Source organism: Nicotiana tomentosiformis, chromosome 3 (assembly GCF_000390325.3).
Source record: "Nicotiana tomentosiformis chromosome 3, ASM39032v3, whole genome shotgun sequence".
Classification (NCBI taxonomy): Eukaryota; Viridiplantae; Streptophyta; class Magnoliopsida; order Solanales; family Solanaceae; genus Nicotiana; species Nicotiana tomentosiformis.
In genome coordinates, this window is record NC_090814.1 from 103221065 (window position 1) to 103248371 (window position 27307).

The 27307-nt window shown below is 35.7% G+C and overlaps 4 protein-coding genes across 7 annotated transcripts; 3 read left to right on the top strand and 1 right to left on the bottom strand.

Moving 5' to 3' along the window:
• The first annotated feature begins 5152 nt into the window (after nucleotides 1-5152).
• Nucleotides 5153-8077, top strand: LOC104121274 (putative pentatricopeptide repeat-containing protein At2g01510). Of its 2 annotated transcripts, XM_009633256.4 has the most exons (3): nucleotides 5153-5274; nucleotides 5513-5590; nucleotides 5684-8077. In XM_009633256.4, exons 2-3 carry the CDS (start codon nucleotides 5517-5519, stop codon nucleotides 8070-8072), a joined length of 2463 nt encoding a protein of 820 aa, XP_009631551.1. In that variant the 5' UTR covers nucleotides 5153-5274; nucleotides 5513-5516; the 3' UTR covers nucleotides 8073-8077. The 2 variants fall into 2 exon arrangements, with proteins under 2 accessions (XP_009631551.1, XP_070053473.1); XM_070197372.1 differs by lacking the exon at nucleotides 5153-5274 and having other exon boundaries at nucleotides 5281-5590.
• Nucleotides 8078-8500: 423 nt separating this feature from the next.
• Nucleotides 8501-12068, top strand: LOC104121109 (xyloglucan endotransglucosylase protein 6-like). Of its 3 annotated transcripts, XM_009633101.4 has the most exons (5): nucleotides 8505-8633; nucleotides 10674-10775; nucleotides 10902-11002; nucleotides 11101-11294; nucleotides 11469-12068. In XM_009633101.4, exons 1-5 carry the CDS (start codon nucleotides 8621-8623, stop codon nucleotides 11869-11871), a joined length of 813 nt encoding a protein of 270 aa, XP_009631396.1. In that variant the 5' UTR covers nucleotides 8505-8620; the 3' UTR covers nucleotides 11872-12068. The 3 variants fall into 3 exon arrangements, with proteins under 3 accessions (XP_009631460.1, XP_009631396.1, XP_009631323.1); XM_009633165.4 differs by lacking the exon at nucleotides 10674-10775 and having other exon boundaries at nucleotides 8501-8633; XM_009633028.4 differs by lacking the exon at nucleotides 8505-8633 and having other exon boundaries at nucleotides 10622-10775.
• Nucleotides 12069-18131: 6063 nt separating this feature from the next.
• Nucleotides 18132-21715, top strand: LOC104089260 (uncharacterized). Its single transcript, XM_009594112.4, has 5 exons — nucleotides 18132-18759; nucleotides 19785-19834; nucleotides 20189-20276; nucleotides 20533-20649; nucleotides 21396-21715. Exons 1-5 carry the CDS (start codon nucleotides 18259-18261, stop codon nucleotides 21444-21446), a joined length of 807 nt encoding a protein of 268 aa, XP_009592407.1. The 5' UTR covers nucleotides 18132-18258; the 3' UTR covers nucleotides 21447-21715.
• Nucleotides 21716-21765: 50 nt separating this feature from the next.
• Nucleotides 21766-26760, bottom strand: LOC104089261 (kinase-interacting family protein). Its single transcript, XM_009594113.4, has 3 exons — nucleotides 26291-26760; nucleotides 25605-25755; nucleotides 21766-22908 (listed from the first exon to the last, which is right to left on the bottom strand). Exons 2-3 carry the CDS (start codon nucleotides 25732-25734, stop codon nucleotides 21914-21916), a joined length of 1125 nt encoding a protein of 374 aa, XP_009592408.1. The 5' UTR covers nucleotides 25735-25755; nucleotides 26291-26760; the 3' UTR covers nucleotides 21766-21913.
• Between the last annotated feature and the right edge of the window lie 547 nt (nucleotides 26761-27307).

A 27307-nucleotide genomic window follows, 5' to 3' on the forward strand; every position in this document is an offset into this window, starting at 1 on the left:
CAAAATCATCAATGTATATCAGTTGATCAGGTGGTGCTGCGTATATAATGCCGTAACCTTTTCCCATGTCCCATATATATATACGCGTATATAATGCCATCTGGTCATGGGTCAATATACATGTATAAATGAATACAATACATGCGAAGTACGTCAATAAAATCTTTCGAAATATCATAAGACCACTATGCCTTTGATTAATATCATGAAGTAAACTTTATCAACTTACGTATTTTCTGAGACCCATGAACAGATGATAGAATAATAGGACACATGGGAAATCAAGAACATAAGCATCTATAGCATTTCTATGAATATAGTCATTTATGGAAGTTGCGTATTTTGCTCGTTTCGTTTGTATCATTTGGATCATGTGAAAAGAAAGAAGGGATAGCCTTAACATACCTTAAATCCGTTGAGTCTTTAATACCTTCAAAGAAATTCTTCAAACAACTCAATTCAATCTACCACATCATAAGGAGATTCAAAATCAGTGCTGAGTAAAGGCTAAGTCCGCAACTTAAATTAGTAGCTCATTTACATAAATTTAGGCAGCATCTCCTCTGTAACTAGGACCTCCTCCAATACCATATACTAACAACAACAAGAACACAATAATAACAAAATGTGAGCATCATTTTACTACCTTATCTTCATCACAATATACCACAAAATAACCCACACACCCTAATCACTTCATACATAAAACGACAACCAAAGTAGTGTCAAACAACTTAAAAAAATATAACGACGAACGACCAACCCACTGTTCCGTCATTATGTGGTGTTTCTGCACACCATTTGTCCTCCAAAACTCCATTAAATAGTAGAAAAATATACAGCCAAAAGGCAATATGAAACAACCCCCAAAACAGTCCACTACAAGTTAAATAACTTGAACTCACGACTTCCGATCACCGCCCCGTGAGTTCTAACTATTAGGAAATGAATTTATCAACATTCCTTGATATTTAAACACTTAAATGCAGAAAGTACACATTTTCTTAACTATGAAGTACCTTCCAAAACTCAAACTACAAAGAAAAAGAGAGGCGATATAGTGATACTTACGTCGTAGGGATCGTTTTAATGTTATCGCTTCTTGATTCCGTACCCGGGATGATAATATTATTTGAAGCTCTTGTAGAGAGCTTAAGAGTAAAGTTAGGGGTGTCATTTGGGCGAGCTCTCTGGAAAAATGAAGAAAGAGACGAGATGGGATGTAAATATCCCATTTTTTTAAAAGTAAAAAAGGTGCTACTTGGCACCCTATGATTGGCTCTTCTTCCAACGCTTATAACTCTTTATTTGGGTGTCGTATGAATGAACTGTTAAGTGTGTTGGAAACTAAATTCTAAGACCTTCAATTTGGTATATAATATGTCCCAAAAATACCTCATATAGCACACGAAATATATTTCTCAAAAAGCTTTATTACATGGCAAATCCTTAGTCGGTGTTTCCACAATTTTAATCCGATTTTTTCCAAACTTCATATTTTCTATCCAAACATCATATATAGCCATATTATGACTTTAAAATCATTTAAATCATGATTAACAAGTCTCATATTCATTACGTCACCTTGGAACGCACATGGTGTAACACAAAAGGTGAAAATTCTGGTGCCAAAACCATACAACAGAGCTCGGGATGCTAAAGAAGTGGAGATTTTCATCTTCTATATCGAACAATACTTCAATGCCATAGGAGAGTTAGAAGAAGTGAAAAAGGTAGCAACTGCTGCCATGTATCTTCAGGGTGATGCCAAACTCTGGTGGCGAATGAAATACGAAGCCATCAGGGCAGGGGAAGATACTCTCAAGACATGGGCAGAACTGAAGGCAGCCATACGCCTGCAGTTCTTCCCCAAAAACGTGGAATACAATGCACGAAGAAAGCTGCGGGAACTCCGCCAGACCAGATCATTGCGGGATTACGTGCGAAAATTCTCCTTGCTCATGCTAACATACGGGATATGGGGGACAAAGACAAACTATTCACATTCATAGAAGGTTTGAAACCTCATGCTCGTATGGAGTTGCAAAGACAAATGGTAGATACCCTGCCCAAGGCGATCCAAGCTGCAGAATGCCTTAGGGATTATCATATGGAAACTCATAAGGATAGGCCCCAGCCGCCTGTCCGAGGGGGATACAACGGGAGACAACCTAGCAATGGTGGCCCTAGCAGAAATGGAGGAGATCGAAGTGCATCCAAATCTAAGACTCCTTCCTCAAGCAGTAACAATGATGCATCCGTCAACAACAATCAGGGAAGAAAGCCCCCTTCAGAATGTCGTCATTACGGCGGGGAACATTGGAACAATCAATGCCCACATACACAGATCAATGCTCATCATACTGTTGAAGATGGGTCAGACGACGACTCAGACGACGCAGAGCAAGTAGGTGCCTTCAATGCAATGGTTGGCTCCATCCCTGATACCTTAGCGGGAATCAGTGCTGGTAACCCTAAGAAAAACGCATGCCCAATCACCAAGAAAGGGAAACAAAAGGCAGATGAGAGGCCTTCTACCACACAAGTGAGGACCTTAATGTTCGTCGAAATGAAAGTAAACGGCAGATCCATTCGGGCAATGATAGACACGGGTGCTACCCATAACTACTTAGCCTCGATTCAAGTGGAGCGCCTCGGTCTAGTTGTGCAAAAGAGTAGGGGTCATGTCAAGGCTGTCAACTCACCACCCCAGCCACTGAGTGGAATAGTCAAACAAGTGCCAATGAAGCTTGGCCCATACGAAGGAAGATTCAACCTACACATAGCAATCATCGATGACTTCGAACTGATAGTGGGATTGGAATTCCTGAGGCAAACCAATACCATACCGGTACCATATGCCGACATGCTCCTGATGATGGGTGAAAACAGGGCCAAACCCCGCATCATACCATGCATACCCATAAAGATGGCCGCTGAAAACATTTCGGCCATGCAGTCGAAGAAGAGAGTCAAAAGACTTGAATCTATGGTTTCGGCTACCCTCAACATCAAGAATCAAACATCACATCATCGGCCTCAAATGACTGATGACGCCCCTTAGTGTGTGAAGACTTGTCAAGCATGCCAGAAGGACAAGTCGGATTGCTCAGCACAAGTGGGACTCTTGGAGCCGCCATCTGTCCCAAAGAGACCTTGGGAAAGCGTTTCCCTAAAATTCATCACAGGATTACCCAAGGTCTGAGATCTTGCAACCATCTTGGTTGTGGTAGACCGGATTTCCAAGTATTCCACCTTCATAGCAGCCCCACATAACATATCGGGAGAAGATACAACTCGACTCTTCTTCTCTCATATTGTCAAATATTGGGGCCTGCCCAAAGACATCATTAGTGACTGCGACTCACGCTTCACTAACAAATTTTGGACCCACCTCTTTAGGTGCCTCGGATCCAAATTGAGTCACAACTCAAACTTTCATCAACAAACAGATGGCCAGACAGAACAGTTCAATGACATGCTGGATGAATATCTCCGCCACTTTGCAACCGGATCACAGAAGAATTGGGTGAAGCTTCTGGATGCTGCTCAACTGTGTTCCAATTCACAAAAGTGCTCCAGTACAAGCAAAAGCGCTTTTGAAATTGTTACCGGACAGCAACTGCTACTCCCACAGATTGTGAATGCACCAAACATGCCAAAATCGCCTCGAGCTGCCAGTTTCTCAAAGGAATGGGAGTAAACTTTGGAGATAGTGCGGAGCTATCTTGTCAAAGCCCAAGAGAGGGAAAACAGATATGCCGAACAAAACCTTCGCTTTGTCCAATATCAAGCAAGAGACAAACATTCTCTGTATTAGTGTATCTCCCTCCCGACACCGCGTAGCCTTTTATAATAGCTTTTATTCATTAATGCAACCAACTTTCATTCTCAATTGCTCATTTCAGTTCTCTCAATTGCTTATGACATTGATTTTTCCGTACTACACTGACAATCCCGTCTAGCGTACGGAGGGGACCTCGGTTGGCGGACAACAACCGCACTAACATCGGTTGCGTAGCCTTACATCGCCCTTTCAAGGAATCTCAGGAAGGCGCCGCGTAATAATTATTACGCCATAATAATTTTTTTCTTTTAGTTATTATTGGACTTTTGGTCTATCACATGTTTTGAAAAGAAATTTTTTCTTTCATGTTTACGACAGTGTCAATAGAATATTTCATACCTTTTTCTCCTACCTATATTTACTCAAAGTATTAATTTAAAATTTTTGAAGAACGTTTTCTCAACAAAAAAAAAAAGGCATTTGCATAGATTGTACTTAAAGCAATAATATAGAAGAAAGAACATTTTACTATGATATAAAATCTATATTATATTAACTATCAATTTTGCCTAGGTTTAATATTATTTTCTTATATTCTTTTCTCTAATTAATGCTTGCTTTATTTTCTCACTTTGAAGAAAAAAATATAGATTTGTCTAAGATCTATTTAGATTATGTATAAGATTCATTCAACTGCTTCCATTAATTATGTTTCCATTAATAATTTTTAATTATTAATGTTGTCCTAAAATTGCCAAGTGGCTTTATTTTAGCTTGTCACTTGGCTTAACCACATGCTTCACTGCCCTCCTTTTAATATAATATAGATATAGATATCTTAAAATTATTTTTTAATCATATTAAAGTAGCTGAACTTTACTAATTATAGCAAAAGAGTTATTACACTTTATCCACTAAAATAATAAATTATAAAACTATTTTTATCACATTAAAATAAATAAGTTTTACCTACTTTAAATTCAGCCAAATTTACTATCATAGTGGAAATTTTTTTGTGACTTTATTATTATAATAGGTAAAATTTAATTAATTTAATGTGAAAAGAATCATTTCTTAACTTGACTAGTATTATAGTGACTTAAATGTTGTATGGATAAAAAACTATTTTATGACATTATATTATTATAGTAAGTATAATTCAAAAGATCATACGTGAATTTAACCACATATCTACTTGGAGCGACTTAAATGCCATTTTACTACCAATAACTAAGGAAAAAAAGTATGAAATTCACAGTTGTATATTTTTATTAATACCAGTCAATATATATATATATATATATATATATATATATATATATATATATATCCTAATTTTCCTTGAACAGTTTGCTTTTCTTTGCGAGCAAGTTTGGTTTCTGTTCCTGGGCGGGAAACTGACCGAGTTGGTTCTCTGCCCCGATTTTCTTTTCCATAAATAATGACTAGTCTTTACTCTTTAAGCGCCACTTGTTCCTCTGTCTGAGGTACCTTTAAATCCTTTTTCATGCTTCTGTTTTTCAATGTTTTAATTGGCTAAAAGCACTCAGTAGATTCTGCTGCCAATGTTTGTTTTGCTGCAGTATAAATAGTTTCAATTAAGAGAAAAGGGAAAAGGAAAACAATTGTAGCAAAAGACGCATGTGGTCAGGCAAATTCATGTTAGTGATAGCTACAAATTGATGGAACTTCTGAATTTTTTTTTCTTTTTGGTTATCCTTTCAGTACAATGGGAAATTTAAGAGCTAACAATCCCTGGGATGCAATTAGGATTTTTGCCAAGAGATTTTACTGTGCCTGCAGGTTTTGCTTCTTCTTTATTGTTATACTACTTCTTTTCTTCATTGCATTTGGTTTATAGAATATTTTTAGCTAAATCTCGCTTATGAAATGCAGTGAACGTATTGTTGATGTTCCAGTAGATGTCCGCAGAATCAAAACGGGTTTTGACCCAGAAATATCTCGCCTCAACTTCCAACTGAAGGATTTAGTAAGAACAAATCAAATTTTAAAAGCACGTCAACTGTTTGATGAAATGCCTTGCAAAAACACTTGCTCCGTGAACATGATGGTTTCGGGTTATGTGAAGTCACGTAATCTTTCTCGTGCGAGGGAGTTATTTGATAGCATGCTCTCTCGTAATGAAGTTTCATGGACTACGATGATTGGTGGTTACTCTCAGAACAATCAGCCTAAAGAGGCTTTTAGTCTATACACGGGGATGTGTAGGTCGGGGATTAAGCCGGATCATATCACCTTTGCAACTCTCTTGTCAGGTTTGGATGATACAACAACTTTAAAAGAAGTACTTCAGATTCATTCCCATATCATTAGATTTGGATTTAGTTCAAGTCTTATTGTTTGCAACAGTTTGGTAGATTCGTACTGCAAAACTTGCTGCCTGGATATAGCGTCTCGACTCTTCAGTGAAATGTCAACGAAAGATTCTGTAAGCTTCAATGTTATGATAACAGGGTACACAAAATACGGTTTTCGTGAAGAAGCATTAGAGCTATTTATGCAAATGCGGAATATGGGTTTTCAGCCTTCAGATTTTACTTTCGCAGCAGTTCTAGGTAGTCCGAGTGCTGGATCAGATGATGTTACTTTTGGCCAACAAATTCATGGACTTGCCATCAAGACCAGCTATGTCTGGGACATATTTGTTGCAAATGCATTGCTTGATTTCTACTCGAAGCATGACTATATAGATTTCGCGAAGAATCTCTTCGATGAGCTGCCCGAGTTAGATGGTGTTTCGTATAACATAATTATCACAGGTTATGCATGGAATGGGCAGTATGGGAAATCATTTGATCTCTTCAAAAGGCTACAGTGTACAACATTTGACAGAAAGAATTTTCCTTTTCCCACGATGTTGAGCATAGCTGCGACAGAATTAAATTTAGCAATGGGAAGGCAAATCCATGCACAGGCAGTGGTGACAACAGCTGATTCAGAAGTTCAAGTAGGAAATGCCCTTGTTGACATGTATGCAAAGTGTGAAAAATTTGATGAAGCCAACAGAATATTTGCAAATCTGTCATACAGAAGCTCTGTTCCATGGACAGCCTTAATCTCAATATATGTTCAAAAGGGTCTTCATGAGGAGGCACTCAAAATGTTCAAGGATATGAATAGAGAAAATGTTCATGGTGACCAGGCAACTTTTGCTAGCACTTTAAAAGCTTCAGCAAGTTTGGCTTCAGTCTCTCTTGGGAAGCAATTACATTCTTCTGTGATCAGACTGGGATTGATGTCTAGTGTTTTTTCTGGCAGTGTTCTTGTAGACATGTATGCAAAATGTGGGTCCATGAAAGATGCAATTGAAGTTTTCAAAGAGATGACAGATAGGAATATAGTATGTTGGAATGCACTGATTTCGGCATATGCTCAAAATGGCGATGCTGAGGCCACTTTTAGCTCCTTCAGGGATATGATTGAATCAGGTCTCTATCCTGATTCTGTTAGTTTTCTCAGTGTCCTAACTGCCTGCAGCCACCGTGGGCTTGTTGAAAAGGCACTATGTTATTTTAATTCTATGGCGCAAGTATATAATCTTGACGCAAGGAGAGAACACTATGCAACAATGATTGATGTGTTATGTAGAAGTGGAAGATTTAATGAGGCAGAGAAGCTGATTTCTGAAATGCCATTTGAGCCGGATGAGATAATGTGGTCATCAGTTTTAAACTCATGCAGAATTCATAAGAATCAAGACCTTGCCAAAAAGGCTGCTGACCAACTTTTCAAGATGGATGCTCTTAGAGATGCTGCTGCTTATGTCAACATGTCCAACATCTATGCGGAAGCAGGCAAGTGGGAAAATGCGGCAAAAGTCAAGAAGGCTATGAGGGAAAGGGGAGTTAAAAAGGTCACTGCCTATAGCTGGGTTGAAATTGACCACAGAGTTCATGTATTCACTGCAAATGACAGAACCCATCCACAAACTGAGCAGATTAGAAGAAAAATTGACTCATTGGTTCAGCTAATGGACAAGGAAGGATACACGCCTGATACAAGTTGTACGCTTCAAAATGTGGATGAAGAAATGAAAATAGAATCACTCAAATATCACAGTGAGAGGTTGGCCATTGCCTTTGCATTGATTAGTACTCCTGAAGGATCGCCCATTATCATTATGAAAAACTTGCGAGCGTGCGTAGATTGTCATGCTGCAATTAAAGTTATCTCTAAAATTGTTGGAAGGGAGATCACTGTGCGAGACTCAAGTAGGTTCCATCACTTTAGAGGTGGATCATGTTCATGTGAGGATTACTGGTGAGATATGGATGGATGATTCTAAGATCATTTCATTTGGTTTGTGCTTTCCCTCTGTAATCGGAAGTCATAAAATTTGGGGACTTCTTCAATTTATTCCTTGGGGTGATGATGATAATTAGGATTTACCTTAAAGGATGGGCTTAGCCCAATTGCAGTTCTTGGATCCAAACCTTGTGGTTGTTGAACTATTGCAATTATTATCACTCTAAATTGGGCATTTTAATTCTGCTATGAACAGCATGGAGAACCAAGTTCTGCTTTTCCCTGAAAAACACTCTACTTTTTTTCAAGAGTTCACTGGTTTTCTCCCTAAACCACGAATTATTCTTTCAACAATAAGAAGGATTTGCTGTCTGGAGATGGAGGGGTTTTGGTTTCTCTTCTTGGGAATGCAAACATGTACCAAGTCTACATCATTCTCATCTTCAAGAGGGAGCTGGTTGGAAGAATGCTTAAAAAGAGACTGGAGCTCGTAAAGAGTTCATAATGGTATATTTCTACCGCTTTGTGTTCATCAAAGACATCATAAGAGGTTGTCAGTAGACACCTATGCTTTGTGCAGGTAACTCTCTGATTGTTTACTCCCTCAATATGCATCTATTCCAGTTTTTATGAAGTAGACAACAAGTTTGTTATCTAAGGGGCATACATACATCTAAAGAGATGCATATGGAAATGAGATTGGTATCGAGTTGATTGTCATTAGATCCTACTTGTGTACATTTTTGGCCATTAATGTTTTTCTCTCTTGTTTCTCACAATGTTTCCTCCCCTGAAAGGATAAAAGGATCCCACTATGTCAAACATCTGTATTTCGCAGAGTGTTTCATCCATGAGATTCTCTATCTCGTAATTATAACAGTTTCATTCTGTTTAGGTCTTTGCCAGATGCATCCTTTCATTATTGTATCATCTTAGGGCTTGAACAGTGTCTACTAGCATCCTTTCCAGGTGGTGGAGGTGTCTATGGGTGTCTACTACTCATCTCAACTTCGGCTGGTTCATATAAATTGCTCTGGCAGCTTAACTCATTCCCTTTTCCTACGGCCAATGAATGGTTCTAGTCTGTGTAACACCAAAGTATATTGATTGGGTGAAACATATGAAAAGATTGCACAAGCGATCGGACGTCGAGGAATTTCAGATTTTTGTTTTGACTTAGACTCACTTATCACGATGATATACCGACAGTTGGACTGAATTTGCTAAAGCATAGAGAGTTCAAAGCTGATTTCATCTTCTAAAGCTGTAATTAGTCTATAGGTAGGACACCCTTTAATCAGTATACAGATATTTGACCTGTTATGAGGCTGCCCGTTTGACTTTGGCTATTCTTGAAGATTTTCACCTAGTTACCTTCTTTCAATTGATTGGACTATGCATTGCAATTCAACCAATTTGAAATTCCTCAGTTCTGCCTGCAACACTAAAACATGAACAAGTTTTGGAGTGCTTATATCCTAAAACCTTCTTTAAAGTATACGTGTTTTATGGAGTAGGCCCTTAAACTTGGAGATTTTCGGATTTTCTTGGAAATTTTCAATTGTTTGAGGAGACGATCAATGGTGATACGGAAACACAAATCTTTCTACCCTGGTATATCCAGTAGATAGGACCTCAAATGCAATTGCGGCTTCAGCTGTTCCCGTGCTTGTCGAGATCTTTCTTACTGGACGCATAGTTCAGTGCATATTGTGTTCGCTTCTATAGCTTAGTTGCTGCCAGTCTCAGCTAGAGATTCTCATTGTGGAACCCAAATGCTCTAAGGTTGATGTTTATGTAATATCGTATTTTAGTTACATTCTTATGGATGTATGTGATTTGTTTCCCATACATACCCTTCTTTTTATAGAGTTAGTTGCATTTGACCTTGCTCATGCATAGTCTCAATTTTTCGGTGTAGCATATTAGTTCACTTTTTTATCTATGCCTTCTGGGGAAGTACCTGGATAAAGGCGTCTTCTTGGAAAATTTTGTATTGCAGATGGGATAATCTATTCATGTTTATTCCCTGCTTCATTCAATCATCAAATCATAGTGCGTTTCTAATGCTTTAGTGGGTGGGTTGTTGCCTTGCCATACATAACTTTCGGCAGTATATACTGTTTTTTGTTTCACACTAACAGTCTACCACCTAATAACAAACTTCCCACTTGTTCCCTCCCTCTTATAAATCTAATAATGTCCTCTTATAAATACAGTCATCATTATATGCCACTTGAAGTTTATTTGAACAAAAGAATCTATTATCGGAACTGGTAGTTAGTGGAGTGCAGCAAAGAATCAGTTTCATCTGGTAAAAAAGAATATAGTAAACAAAACGTGAGAAGAAAAGGCTGCAGGCTGACGACAGTGCCATGGCTACCACTAAAACATTAAACATTCTCTTGCTCGCTGTAATCCATGATACTAATTTAAACAATCTATCCAGAACTATGTTAATACAGCTTATATATAAAACTAAAGTGCCTCCAAGTTCTTGGTTGGCGCTTTTCCTAATAGACCAATGGACTTGAACCTTCTACTTCTTGACCCTAAAATTAAATAGCAATGCCATCCTCTATGATTGTCTTTTTGATCCTAGCTATGCTACTAAACACAGGAGTTGGTGTCAACTTCGCCGAAGTTTTCGAGTCGAGTTGGGCACCTGACCATATTACTGTGGTAGGAGACCAAGTTATGCTCACCCTTGACAATGCTTCTGGTGGTTACCAATATGTCTCACTTCATTTCTACTTACTCTCTCTTCCTAGTCTTTTATTATATTTTCTGTTTTTCAAGGTAATATAATTATATAACCATTTGATATATTATGTTGATATTTACAAAGGCTGCGGGTTTCAGTCGAAGAACAAATATTTGTTCGGGAAAGCCAGCGTGCAGATCAAACTAGTTGGAGGAGATTCAGCTGGAACAGTCATTGCTTTTTATGTACGTAACCAAACCCAAACAAAATATTCATCAAGAGTACTCTTACATTGTTTCTTCAAACTATAACCAACATTATTGGAATTAATATGTGGTTGCAGATGTCTTCGGAGGGAGCTAATCACGACGAATTGGACTTTGAGTTTCTTGGGAATGTTTCAGGAGAACCATACCTAGTACAAACAAATGTGTACGCGAATGGCACCGGAGACAGAGAGCAGAGGCATAGTCTCTGGTTCGATCCAACAACGGACTTTCACACTTACTCTTTCTTCTGGAATCATCATACCATTATGTAAGTAGTTCTTACTTCAACCATCTCTAAATGTGTTTGATCTTTCCTTTAAATAATTTTAGAGGGTTGCAACTTTGACAATCAAGTAAATTTCTATAACGAGTTGGTAACCTGCATTGTCGGTGTATATAAGTTAAACCTCAACTAATAAAGAAGAATTTTGAATTTTTGTAGCTTTTCAGTTGATGACATTCCTATTAGAGTGTTCCAAAACAAGGAGAACAAAGGCGTGGCATACCCGAAAAATCAAGGCATGGGAATTTATGGATCATTGTGGAATGCAGATGATTGGGCTACACAAGGAGGGAGAGTGAAGACCAACTGGAGCCACTCTCCATTTGTTGCAACATTTCGAGCGTTCGAGATCGACGCTTGTGATTTGTCTGGTGAGGACACAGTTGCTGCCGGTGCAAAATGCGGCAAGTTAGCAGAATGCTGGTGGGATAAGCCAGCTGTGAAGCAGCTGAACAAGAGCAAAAAGCGCCAATTCAAAATGGTTCAATCTAAGCACTTGGTCTATGATTATTGTAAGGATACTGCAAGATTCACTCAAATGCCTAAAGAATGCTTGGACTAGACCAACAATTCAGACAGTTCGGCAAGCAACATGTTAATCAACGTCTAAATATGTTTATGTCTCGCACAATTTTAGTTTTCCAAATTTGTTGGTCCAATTTGCTGATCTTATTTTCTTTTTTGGCTTGTTATGCTATCTAACAATTCAGAAAGTTCGATGGTCAATAAGTAATTATTCAAAAGTGTTGTGTGTTTGAATCCAATCCTAACCACTAGTATCCACATTGGTTTTTTTTTAATAATTAACTATGTGAAAAATGGATAATAACAAATCTATTATAAGAAAAATCAAATTATGGTGGATGTCTACTCTTCCTCCATGATCTTCTCAAATGCTTAATGACATATTCAATGACATATTTCTGTGCTTAATGACATATTCAATGACATATTTTTCTTCACTTTTCATGCCTATATAAAGGTCTTGTAATAGATAAGAAAATACACACAATTGAAGAAGAAAATCTCTTCCTTCTCTCTATCTCCATTTCTTGTTCATGTTTTACTAAATTGCTTTTATTTCATAACAACATGTCTTGTTCATATTTTACTAAGTTGCTTTTATTTTATAAAACGTTATCGACACGAATTGCTATTTTATCTATGCTTCCTACAAGAGATAACAGAATTGTAGACTTAGCTTCGTTGAGGTCTTGACTTTTGTTAGTGTGTTATATAGAGTTCATCTTTCAATAGTTTCCATGTTTTGGGACTTTTCTTATACAACACTTATATGGCCATCAAACAGTAAGAATTGCCCTCTACGATCATTCTAAGCGTACAAATAAGGTATGCACATTTCTAATAAATAAGTCAGATGAGGTATGTACACCTAGTATAGATTATAATTAGTATACTCCTTCTGTCATGTTCTCACCTTTAACTCTAGTTTTAGTTACTTGGTGATACATGATGGTGGAAAGGTCAACATACCAAGTAATTTTTCTAGAATTAATACTTTCTAATTGGACAATATCAGTTGATTGACTAGCTATATTTACTACAAAATCATGCTTGTGTTTTAAAACTAATTCATGAAAGTGTGTTAGGTTGTCGCTTACATGATGATATCCTCTAAATGTATTTTCTATAATTTTATATAGTTTAGATAAATTGATCCTCTCTAAAAGGTTTTGTTAAGTTAGGCACCTATTTAACATAAAAACTATAGCTTTCATTGTTTGGGTGGTTTCTCTGCGGAAAGTATTGGATTACTTTATTTCACCAAACTTATTAAACACAACGATCAAAATGCAACACATGTAATTTGGTTTCTATTTGAGCTAATGTCATCTCGCGGAATTGTTCATATGATAATTAAATACATGTGCTTCACACTTGTAATATGAGGTTGTATTTATTCTTTCACCAACTAATTTTATAGGTTTCTTTTAGTATGCGAAATATTTGAGCATATCACATGTACGCAACCCATTCATACTTTCATATCTTTGCATTAACTTTATGTGCAGTGTTTAGTAAAAATACTTTTTTCAATTGTATCTAGTGAAATAAAGAATTGGAAAGGCATGTCTTTATTTGCTACATCTCTTATATGACAAAGATAATATTCCAACGTATATATATGTTCTGACATTTTACATACTATGATAGATAATTATTAAGGTAATTTAGTAATAATATTTTTACCATAACATGATGTATTTCATTGAAAGTAAAATTGGCATATATCCTAACTGGCATTTTTGTTGCAGAGGAACTGTTTCAAGATTGAAATAGTTATATATGTCTTCTTGAAAGTTAATTTACTTGTGCCTATAATTATGAAGTAATAATATTTTAAAGGTTCGAATGCGAGTCCAAGTGAATTTTGGCCTATTATGCCAAAAATTGAGGGTAAGATGATGGGTTCAAGTCCCAACGCACTATGTTGATGAAAAGGCGTTGGATTCAAGTTCCAACGCATTATGGCCTAGCATGCCTTTATATGGGTAAGACATTGGGTTTGAGTCCTAATGCACTATATTGATAATAATAATAATAACTAAATAAAAAATAATGTAATTTTCATGAAAAAGCATGAAGCTTGTCCCACTTGATTTGCTCCATTTTTGAAGTGAATGTGATAGCAGTGCATGATAAGTCTAAATAAAGACAAGTGGTTGACCAATAAATGTGGGCGTGCGAAAGGCCAAAATAATAATAGTTATCACTATGGTAATTATAAAAGGGAGAAATTCTTTGAAGAGAATATGACTTGTGATAAATATTAAGATTGCATACTCATTCCTGAAAGTGAATGTGAAAATATATATATATATATATATATATATATATATATATATATGATAAAGATTATACATAATAATGTATTTATGCATAGTTGGATAAATACTACAACTCACCTCTAAGGGAGGTTTGAGACAAAGAAAGATAATGAATATTATTGTGTAGTTACATGAATATATCATTGGTCGCATGCATGTGATGCGCCAAAAATATTTTGTCATGCCTTATGAAAGTTATTAAAAGAAAAATTAAAGTAAGAAATTATTTTGCTTGTGATGATTTTGAACATGACAATTATTATGATATGATTCTCTTTGTGAAGGAGACATTCATTATATGGATGGTGTGATAAAAGATCTTGCAGTACAAAAGCAGTTAAGAGCTCTGAAAGAACTAATTTGTTACTACCCAGATGAATGAAATTCTTCATGACATTAATATTGTAGTAAGTCTCAAAAGAAATATTTTGATTTACAAATATATTAGACAAAGTGGTTAGCATATTGAGACTATAAATGAAAAGAAGATTGAATATCTTTATATTACTATAATCATACCGGGTAAATATGAAAGGTTACCTGACTTTTCTTCTATTTGTACTACACAAGTATAAGCATGATGATGCATTCACAAGCCACAAGTAAACTAGAGGTTTGCTGAAACAAATATTAGTTGGCATGACCGGTTGACCATCTCGGTTCAATTATGATGCGAAAAAAAAAATTAATTGAGAATTACATTGGCATATATTGAAGAAATATAAGATTCTTCAAGAATTCTCTAGTGCTGCTTATTTTCATGATATACCAGTTAAGGTTGGGATTGAATCCCTTGATTTCTGGAACGAATAAAATGTGATAAATATATGGGCCCAGTCACCTTCCATGTGGACCGTTTACTATTATATGATTTTAATAGATGCATCTATTCTATGGTCACATGTGCATTTGTTATCAACTTGTAGTTTGGCTTTTGCAAGATTGATTGCTCAAATTATTAGAACACAGTTCCACAATATAAATTATGATGATTTATCTTGATAATACTGGTTTAAATCCAAGTTGGTTTAGCAGAAATTGTATGCCTCCAATTAGATCTAAACCATTGGTTATGAGAATAAAATTACCAAAATAAAATTTGGCATGTGATGTATTATTTAATATACAACAGCACTTGGGCGTATCTAGCCAAGTTATGATAAGTTCTCCCTATCACAATCGGTTTAGGGTCAGGAACCAAATAATTTCCATCTAGAAATATGAATGTGCTATATGATTTAATTATTCCACCACAATGCACAAAGATGGATCCCCAAATAAGACTAAGGATATGTGTTGGTGATCCCAACAATAGGGGGAGAAAATGGGCAGCTGAAAAAAAAATGCATATAATAAATTATTATGAGTACATCGAGATCCTCGTACGAGAAAATGTGAACTTGAAGTTCAAGTGATAATTCATTTGCAAAATATTGCTAGGCGTATTTGCTGACCCAAAGCTAAATGTCATATTCAACTGCTAATGCTTCAAATAAAATAAAGTTCATAATGAATAGAGTCCATAGCATGCATAAAGCATAATAGACTAATCGGTTCCAAAGATAAAACTCCTTGAAGAAGGAGAGGAGCAAATGTTCAAGATGGTCATAATAAGGAGGCAAGTGCTCTAGAAGAGCACCACGACATAACACTTCATAAGACCTCATGGGAGAGGCTCAGGTACCTGAAAATAATAAGATAAAGAGATCTCAATAAGTTATGTCTTTATTGGGTAATAGTAGAACCGATATAAAATGATCGTCGGCGATATTGTTAATTTAATGTAACTCTCAATATTATTTATATTGACGAGGATCTTGAGCTCAAATCTGTCATGAAATTTGGATAGATAAATAATTGGCCAAATAAAAAATATGCAATAAAAATTGCTTTCACATGAAAAATATGAAGTTGGACGGATAGTCCCAACACCTGAAAGTATAAAGCCAGCGAAGGTATAAATGTGTTCTTATGCAAAAAAAAAAAAAAAAGGTCAAGTCGATAGACATAAAGACGACTTGTGTCACAAGAAGATTTGTAAATATCCTGGCATTGATTATATAGAGACATGTTCTCCTGTGGTGGATGTCACCATTTCAGGTTTTAATCTGGCAATACAAAAAAAACGTGATATGCGTATAATGGAAATCATTGAAGGATTTAAATTGTTCTGAAGCATATTAAGGTTTCCAAGAAATTTATTAAATAAAGCTTCAAAAATTCTTATACGGATTGAAACAATCAGGGCGCATGTGGTATAATTGTCTGAGTGAGTACCTGTTGAAAGAAGGGTACAAGAATGATTCAATTTGTCCTTGTGTCTTTATAAAAAGATCTGGATCTAAATTTGTTATAATCACCGTGTATGTTGATGATTTAAATATCATTGGAACTCCTGGGGAGCTTCCTAAAGCAGTAGAGCTTCCTAAAGTAGTAGACTATTTAAAGAAAGAATTTGAAATGAAAGATCTTGGAAAGACAAAATTTTGTCTTGGTCTACAAATTGAGTATATGAAAGATGGAATTTTTGTCCATCAATCAACATACACTAAAATGATTTTAAAGCGATTTTATATGGATAAAGCACATCCATTCCGACCTCATGAAAATAATGAAGAGCTTCTTGGTCCTGACGTACTATATCTTAGTGCAATCAGTGCACTATCTTTCTAACATTACAAGGTCTGATATAACTTTTTCAGTTAATGTCTTAACAAGATATAGATCTGCTCCTACAAAGAGACATTGGAATGGAATCAAATACATATTGCAGTATCTAAAAGGGACTACCGGTATGGGATTATTTTATGGCAATGATTGCAGTCCTGATCTTGTTGGTTATGCCGATACTGGGTATTTATATGACCCACAAAATGTTCGATCTCAAACAGGCTATGTGTTTACATATGGAGGCACTGCCATATCTTGGCGATCGACTAAGCAATCATTCGTGGCTACTTCATCTAATCATGCTGAGATAATTGCTATTCATGAAGCAAGTCGAGAATATGTATGGTTGAGGTCTATAATACACCTTATTCGAAACAAATGTGGTTTGAAGTGTAACAAACTACCTACAATTTTGTATGAAGACAATGCACCATGCATAGCCCAGTTGAAGGGAGTATTCATAAAAGAGGATAGGACAAAGTACATTTCACCAAAGTTATTTTTCACACATGATCTTCAAAAGAATGGTGATATCAATGTGCAACAGACCTATTCAAGTGATAATATGGTTGATTTGTTCACCAAATCTCTACCGACGTCAACCTTCAAGAAACTAGTGTACAAGATTGGGATGCGAAGGCTCAAGGATATGAATTGATGCTCTCATCGGGGGGAGTTAATACGCGTTGTACTCTTTTTTCCTTACAAGGTTTTGTCCCACTGGGTTTTCCTTGCAAGGTTTTTAACGAGGCAACCAAAAGGCGTATTTCTAAACATGTGTACTTTTTTTCCTTCACTAGGAATTTTTTTCCCATAGGGTTTTTTCCTAATAAGTTTTTAACGAGACACATTATCTATGGACATCCAAGGGGGAGTGTTATAAGAAAAATCAAATTATGGTGGATGTCTACTCTTTCTCCATGATCTTCTCAAATGCTTAATGACATATTCAATGACATATTTATATGCTTAATGACATATTCAATGATATATTTTTCTTCACTTTTCATGCCTATATAAAGGTCTTGTAATAGATAGGAAAATAACACAATTGAAGAAGAAAATCTCTTCCTTCTCTCTATCTCCATTTCTTGTTCATGTTTTACTAAATTGCTTTTATTTCATAACAACATATCTTGTTCATGTTTTACTAAGTTGCTTTTATTTTATAACAAAATCAAATTAGAAGAATTACTTTTGTTTGCTTTTCACCCAAAAAAAAAAAAAAAATCACTTATACATAGTACTAGTAGTACATAATTTTGGAAAGAGGATAAATTGGGACTCAATAAATGGAAACCAAGTAGAATATTCCATTATCCTACCCGCCTTAAATCGTTTGACTGTGTATCTCTCTGCGGAGCATACAAATGAAGAGAGCAAAAAAGTAAAGAAATAGGAGAAACGAGAAGTAATTAAAGTAAAAGGAGATGAGTACAATTCATATGAGCAGTCTCACTATCGGCAGCATTTCTCAGCAGCAACCCTTTTCGCCATTCCCCTATTATAAATCAATTGACTCTACAAGAATCAAAGCATCGCCAATAGAAGCAGAAGCAGAAGCAGAAGAACTAAAAAGGAAGATAGAAATTAGAGTTTGCACAAACAGGACATGCAGGAAACAGGGATCTTTAGATACCCTTCAAGTTCTTTCCGGAATTGCTCCTCCCTACGTTACTGTTAATTCCTGTGGTTGTCTTGGCCACTGCGGAGCTGGACCTAACGTCGTCGTTTTACCCGACGCCGTCTTTGTTAAGCACTGTGCTACTGCTACTCGTGCTGCTGAAATTATGGCGTTCCTTTGCCTTGGTAAGAGGGATGACGTGGAAGGGGAAAGCAGGAAAAGCTTGGAGGCTTTAGCGTTGAGGAAAAGAGCTGAGGATGAAATGAGTAATGCCAATTTTTCTGAGGCTCATAGTTTGCTCTCACAGGTATATATTGGTTTCGTATTTTGATGCATTGCACTGAATCAAGTTTTGCTTAGTTTACATCTTAGAATTACTTTGAAGAATGTTATCTATCAAAAAGTTAGGAGGTGTCTGATTTCTTCACATCTGCCTAAGCTGGTGGGACTTGGGAGGTAACAGGTACCGGTGGAAAAGTTGAGCTGCGCGCAAGCAAGCCTGGACACAGTGGCGAAATCAGGAAATTCAATAAGGGTGTTCAAATTTGCCAGTGGGCTATGCAAGGGTGTTCAAATTCTTTTTTTTTAATCAATAGCAAGTAATATTTTACCTTATGCGTAGTATAATTTTTCGGCGAAGGGTGTTAAGTTGACCACCCTTGGGCCAACATAGCTTCGCCCCTGCCTAGACACTACCGTCATCCAAAAAAAAAAGGAGGTGTCATAGTGACACTGACCATTGATCTTTTTGGGCTGTCTTAACGGGATAGAGCGCATTGGAATGAATATCAATGCATTGATTTCCACTTTGATTAGTAGAATAAATTTGAGGCTATCAAAGTATGTCATGATAAAAATGGTGAAGAAACTAAAGCTTGAGGTGTGAATGTTTGAATTAACTTTCGGTTTCAAGGTCTCATACATTATAACATTTGATCCTTTCAAGGTTATCGAATTGAAGATTTTCTTACTATCAGACAGATATATATATCACTAATGCAAGCTGATCGGGGCACCCTTGTTAAAAAGAAAAAAAGAAAAAATCTCTAGCTTTCTTGCAACATTAAGCAGTTACGCTGGATTACTTTGAACTTTGTTGTCCCTCGTCTAGTGCATCATAAAAGAAAAAAGTACCTATTGCGGCATTCAATATCCTTTCTCTAAAAGTTAATTAAAGTGTCTAGAAATGATGCTGTAGTCCTTTCATTATTTTCTATGTTGCCATCGTTACTTATGTTGTAGTTTTACATGTCTCTTTATATATGGCCTGTTCATTGTATCTAATACAAGGTTGGTGCCTAAGGGCACTGATGTTGCCATTTTCATGTGCAGGCTATTGATCTAAAACCGTTTGGAGGTGTTCATATTATGCTCAAAGACAGGTTTATTGTGTTTAAACTCTCTTCTTTTCCATTGGAAGTTAAGACATTTTGTAGTCAAATAATCAGAAGGATACCCTAAATCTATATCTGTTATTCAAATGATTGTCATGCAGCTTTAAGCAAAACCAACCATCATTATTCTGTCTCTTAAGCGTTTGTCCTTGCATTTTGGCTTTCATCTTCCTTTCTGGTTAAAATACTGAATTTTCTTAAAGTCATTTAAAAAATTCTTGGATTGCTAGATTCTGTTCCAGCATCCAAATTTATATTAATAATTTGTCACTAATGCCTTGTTGTCTAGATGGTCAGAATGCATGTGAACAACAAGATGCTGAAATAAGTATCTTCATTTAGGTCTGCTGCGGAGTTGGCAATGGGAAATTTGGCTGATGCACTTGAAGATGCTAAGGAGGCGTCGACTATTGCTCCCAATTATCCTGAAGTAATTTGATTATTTGTTACTTCTGCTACAGTATACATGAAAAGCATGTTTTGTGCTTAAACTCAATGCTAAAATTAGCTTATTTAACCATGATGTCACGATCCCCTACATGTCGACTTCAGAATGCAGCAGATAAAAAAAAATGACCGCATAATATCTGTACTCTCTTTCTGCTATTAGTTTAGGAAGAGAACAGTAAACTACTATATCTACTAATCCCTACTTACAAATATTTATTACTATTTGATTTTTACAGGGTTATATCTGCCAAGGTGATGCTTTGATGGCTGCGGACCAAGTTGATGCAGCCGAGAAATCATACTCCATGGCTTTAGTGTTAGATCCGTCCATCCGTCGTTCAAAATCATTCAAGGTGCAGTTCATGTCTGTTGAAATTCTACAGTAGAATTGGTTTAACATTTTGCATCTGTTCTGTATCGTAAATCCTATGACTTGGGCTTATTTTTTAAGGTTTACTTCCTTGCATTAACTTTTGGCAACACCAAACAAGTACAAAATGTTTTTTAAGACAATGAATGTGCTATTTGAGAAGTAATTAAAAATCTGATATAGTAGTTCATTTGTTAGTAGTGTAAATCCGGTTATGACATCGTAGAAGTCATTAGTGTAGCCAGTTGTGTCAATAACTAAATAAAGTTATGGGTAATATCTTTAAACAGATATTGTGGTTCCAATAAGATAAGGCTGCAAGCGCAGATAAATTGCCAGATTGTAGTTGCAGCCAAGAAAAACTTTACGCTTCATATTCCAAATTAAAACTAAAATTGGCGTGTCCAGGAAATGGCTCACAGTTTTTTGCGATGGCGGTAGTACACTTTCATGTTTTGTGGGATATAGAGAGATCTGCCCATGCACACCACAAAGCTGATCCATGTGGAGGGTGGTGTTTGTCAAAAATGGTTCTAAGCCTCCAAACTAATTATTATATTAAAGAATTATGGGCCTGAAGTAAATCTATCACCTCATTGATGCCCCTAAGTAGCTGAGTCCATATGCATACACACAGGTGACGTGCTGAGATGCTATTGTGGAGAACTATCCGTTCTTCACAAGATCTGGTTTTTCAACACTGATGTATCATCATCCTTAATGTTTCAGGCTCGGATTGCAAAGCTTAAGGAGAAACTTGCACTTGCGAATTTGGGATGAGGGATGTGTTGGTATGCTTTACCTAGGTAGGATCTTTGTCAACATAATTTCCCTGAAGTCTTGCTGAGGTAGAATAGGTTCAATTATGCCAAAATCTACAGAAGTGAACTTTCACTAATCTAAATGGTTCTGTATTGTAGTTTATTGTCTAGTTTGACATTGTATACAGAACAATGTCGGAAAACAGGAGATTATTTTGTTAGTAACTGTTGGCTGGTATTTTTGTTATATATATGCATCATAAGTCAATTTATCAACCTACTTAAATCTTAGCGCATCTTCGACAGTGTTCACTTTTGCAATCTTGGAGATTAGGGCAGAGATTGAAGTTTTTTTCAGATGTCACATGTATCCTGCCAAAAGGTTGGAATAGAACATACACAATACAAGAGTTAAGTCTCTACTAAACTTACGGTATACTAGTAAAGCTATAATTTCAATCTAGTAAACATTCTGTTTCCCTATAATCAGCAATAGGGTGAGTTGAAATTAGGTCCACAAAGGAAGATATCAAACTTCTTGACCCTATCCCACAACTTAGGAACTTTCTTCCCATCTTCAGCTTTGAAATTTTCCTGTTGGTCACCCTTTTTCAGATTTCCAAAACTAAAGCTCCTAGTAATCCCAGCAACAACATCTTCAGGAACTTTAAAGCAACCCTTTAGACTAACTTCTCTTTTACCCTTCATCGATTTGGACGTGCTCTTCTTCTCTTCTTCATGCTTTACAAGCTGATCATAATACTCCTTGTTCCTCTTCTCCAGCCCGTATATTTGCCCTTGAAGATCCTCAATCTTTCGACTTAACATGCAAACCCTATGATCCTCCCTCATTTTTAATATGCACCTTGCTAACTCAGCAGCCTTCCTCTTCAAGAACAGAGATTCCGAAGATAACCCTTTGTTTTCCTCCATCAATGCAGCTACCTTGTATCCTAATCTAGCATTCTCGTTTAACAGTATCAACCTCTCTGATTCCAGCACGTCCAGTAAGCTTTTCTGCAACTCTACCTTCCTTAATGACTCATTGTTTTGCTTATCCACTTGATTAAGCTCGTCTAAGACGAAATCACATTCCACAGTTCTGAGCACCAAGTCAGCAACAATCATGTCTGCCTCAAATTTACCTTGTGTTGAAGGTGGAAAGGGAGGCTGATATGATAATGAACTCTCAGCATCAGACTCAATGATCTCCCCACCATTGTCTTCCTCATCACAGTTATCGTTCTCACTGAAAGTTAACGATGGTATAGGAGAAGAATATCGACGATTGTGATCATGGTTCTTGGCAAGTGCTTGACAGTAGCGATCTGCCAAAGAGACATAGCTGTTGTACAATTCTTGAAGTAAGGCTAACAGCTGTGGCCGTTTCTGGTAATAGGCGTCAGCACGTTCGGCAAAACTGTCAGCATTGCCTTTTTCTGGGATGTTCAGTGCCACCTTCTTCATCTTCTCATCCAAATCTAAAGAGAATAAAAAAACACCCAAATTCAAGTAGAGACAAATAAGTGAATGGTCTGTTTTTTACTTGGACAGTTGCAAGAATTTGAAATTTGAATTGCATGGTACATTGTTTTCATCTTCAGCCCATTTCTTCCCTATGTGCAGATTGTGACAAATTTGGACGTATATGAAAATGAAATCAGTAGTTTGAATCCAAAATAAACACTGGTTCTGGTCCTTGTTTATTAATTTTCAACTTCCTCCACATTTCTACGAATTTAAGAACATTGCTGTAACATGCAGCAAAATATTATTACCACAATTGCCAGCCCAAGTTAAAGATAGCATTCATGAAATCACAATTGCTTGTCTATCCCGAGTCCACGAGGTACAAAACAAGAATTTCTCAATTAAAAATGTTTTATTTCTTTGAGCAGGAAATTACTAATTAATCAGCAGTAAATTAAGAATCTTAAGCCTTACGGTACAGTGGTTTATCCATATGAGCATTATATTATTCCTTATATTAATTAACTCAAAGGTAGACTTCCAAAATGATCATTGCCATTGACAAATATAGTACTATCTGAGAAGAAACAATTTCTTCTTATACTATAATTTTCTAAAAAGCTTTTTTTATGAAAAACTCATATAGGCAAAAACTAAAGTAAATTGGGGATTATAACTCCAAAAATGTAAATTTTTCTAAAGTAAAAATAGAAATAGAATTCTCGTTCAAATTCGCTCCTACATTTATGATTTGACCATGTAACAAGCTTATTCTTTAATAATGAACAAATATTTATTTTAAGCCATATTAGAAGAAAAAGCCCCGACATATAGGTTGCAAAATGAGAACCGTCCGTCAAATAAGCTACTACTACTAAATAAGTTTATTCGCATCCAATTAGCACTCATTCTTTAAACCGAAGACTTTCCTAAAGAGAGTACGGTCAAACCTTTCGTTTCTTCCGAATATTTTTTGTTCTTAGCGAAGTGCCGTTATAAAGAACATAATAAAAATTGGTTACGAAAAAGCTTGGCTTTTATAGTGAAATGTTGTTATATGGGGATGCTGTTATAAAGAGGTCTGACTGTATTTTACTTCAGTAAAGAGGGGTATTCACTAGTCAAAAAACCTTATATAATCTTGTGAACCAAGCACATAAATTAGAAACAAAATTAGTAGCTGCATCTGAGAGTCCGGAACCAAAATGTGATTATTTTGGACTCAAAGAATCAAAATGTCGAAAAAAATATAGCAACCAAAATATATATAACGCCCTTTTAAAGGGCGCCCGTTTGCCCGTTAAGGTATAGTGCCCTTTAAAAGGGCGTTATATATATTTTGGTCACTATATTTTTTTTCCATACATTTTGATTCTTTGAATCCAAAAAATAACTCACATTTTGGTTCCGGACTCCTGCATCTGAGCATTCGAGAGAGCATAGGATTCTTGTACTCAAAAAGGATTAAAGCTACATTACGTCTAAGGTACAACAGATAAAGAAGATTCAGAAAAGAAGAAAAGATTCTGTCGTTTAAAACCAGAAATCGTTTTCTTTCTGCAACACGGCATCACATAATAAAAGTAAATACTATATCAGTAGTCCCCTATTCCCCTCCATTTGAAAACGATTTTAGTATTCAAATTTTGAAAATACCTACCTAAAAAAAGTGTTGCCAGATTCTCAAGTCTTTAAACAAAAACCGCAAGAGACATAAATAGCAAAAGGACACAGCTTTTTGAAATTAACTTTCTGTTTCTATCATAAAATAATTCATAATCTGAGAAGAAAGTGACCCTTCATTTCAGAATGATACCCTTCTTCCCATACACATCCAAAAGAAAGGTAAACACTCTAGTCATTCCCTAGGGAAAGAAATGTTCACATCACCTAAATCACCTAAAATATAACGGACCCCACACCCCTACAATTACAATCAATGCTCCTTCTCTTTCTATCTTTCTGCCATCACTAGTCCAATCTTCATGTTTATTTTGGTACCGACGATTATAATATTTCGGGATTATAGTCTTCGAATTATAATTTTCGGACTAATTTATCCCCCGTATGAGACATGAGATAAAATAATCCTAAGTTTGATGAGATAACCATGAAGTCTGAAATTAAACTTACTTGACGGCATAGATAAATTTTATACAGTATAAATTTAAGCTAGTAACTTACGACCTCTAAAACTACAATATTGAGTTTTCCAACTTATGTTCTTACTACTAGTCTACTACTACGACAAATAAACAAATTATGGTATAACATTCAATATGCTTTTTAGAATAATAAATAAAAACTTGAAAAAAGGTTTTCTATGTGTCAAATATGGGTGTAAAATAAATTATACTTCAGTAAAAGCTTCAAATTACACCTTTATACTATGAAATATTTCAATTTTATCTTCTTCTATATTTCAAGGTCATTCATACATTTTATTTGCCCCTGACAGTATGAGATTCTATGTGTCAATACATGGAAAAAATCCAAATTTATCCTACTACTTTTAACTATAGTTCAAAATCCGGTAGTGTCACAGAAAAATAGTAGACAATTTTATAACGGCAAAGGTAGGAATGATACTAGAATATAGTGGATATTTGGGTATTTTTCTTACTACCTTTTTTTTTTTCCTAAAATGATGTTGGTGTACAATTAACAGAAGAGAAAAAGCAGAGTAAAAATTATCTGAATAATTTACCAGCAACTGTGCAAAGAAGCCAAGAGGGTCTACTGAAGCTTCTCCTTTTTGAATAATTTGAAGAAGCCATAGAAACAGGAGTTAAGGCCTCACCACCATGTTTTTTCTCTGCCTTCAGTTTTGTTTCCATTTCAGCTGGCAAAAATAGGGCCTACACTATTCAAAAACGATGTCAACTTATTTTTCCACTTATATCTCTTTCATCAATTAATGATAAGCAAATAACACATTAAAAAACTGAGGCTTTGTTGGCTTGTTGCAGTTTCATGAAAACATTGATATACCCCATAATAAACTAGAATGTACAGTACAATTAATGATCTGTTTGAGGTATCCTATGAATAAAGAACAGAACAAAAAAGAATAGAAGCAATATAATAGTAGCAGTATAGAAGCTCAAGAATATATATATATATATATATATATATATATATATATATATATATATATAATATATATATATATATAGATAACGAGGTTAAAAGACCAGTTAAGAAACTTAAAATATGTAAATAATATTATTAAATGCCACTATGTTTCACAAAATTTTCCTTAATGTAGCTTCAACCCCCTTCTCCTGTTCACCTATAAGTTACAGCAGAGTTGGAGTACAAGACTAAAACCATGAGTTTGAGAACAAAATTTCAAGTGAGAAAACTAAGAACAAGCGCGAAGCAAAAACTTACCAAATAACAGAGAAACAGAGAGTATACGTTTGTGGGGGTCAAACTTAACGATGAGAAGAACAAACTTGAGCAGAACTTGAGTGATGAAAATAGGAAGAAGCTTACTGTAGTTGAAATTCTTGATCACTTAAAAAAAAACAGATAAAAGAAAAAGTGCTTCTACTACAAATCCAAATTATGGAGAATAAAGGTTAGATTTTTTTTAATTTGAAGTGATGAGTTACAGATATAGCAAAAGTTGGGGGTGACTTTGGGCTTTTCTGTTTTCTTGGTTTTGGGGGACTTTTTTTCTTTGGTTTGGGGATGAGAAGTCAAATAGTTTCTCGCTGGAAGCCCGCACACAACGATTTGATTTTTGGCGAATCAGTAGCTGCCACGTTATGAAGTCCGTGCAGTGTTATTTAATGCAGTAGCTGGGAACTGAGTTGATGGACAGGTCAAAGATGGGTTTTTCAGTTCTAATAGGGAACAGCCTACAGCTACTGGTTACAGCCCTATGTTATAGCCCGAAAAATGGAAAAAGGAAGAAAACAAAGGGTGTGTTTGGTATAATATTCCAAGAATTATTTTTTTGAAAAATAAGTAGTAATCTTATTTATTTTTCGACGTTTGGTACACAAATTAATGAAAATAACTTTTCAAAAGTATTCATAAATAATTTAGATACAATAAACATGAAGTCATAAACTTTCGAACCAATAACCTTCCGAATTCACAAATTTCATAAACTTTCGAACCGCTAAACTTTCAAAACCACAAAATTTTGAACCCGTAAACTTTATAATTTTTAAACCCGTAAATTTTCAAATACATAAACCTCCGAACTCATAACTTTGGATCTTGTGAAATTTCGAACCTGTAAACCGAAAGATGAAAAAACTAAAACTGAAAATATATAAAATAAAATAAAATAAAATCGGGAAGGGGGAGGGGGGAGGGGCGAGGGGTTGCAGAAAAACGAAAAAACAGAAATTTAAAATTACAAAAGAAAAAAAAAGTAAAAAAAAATTGTGAGGG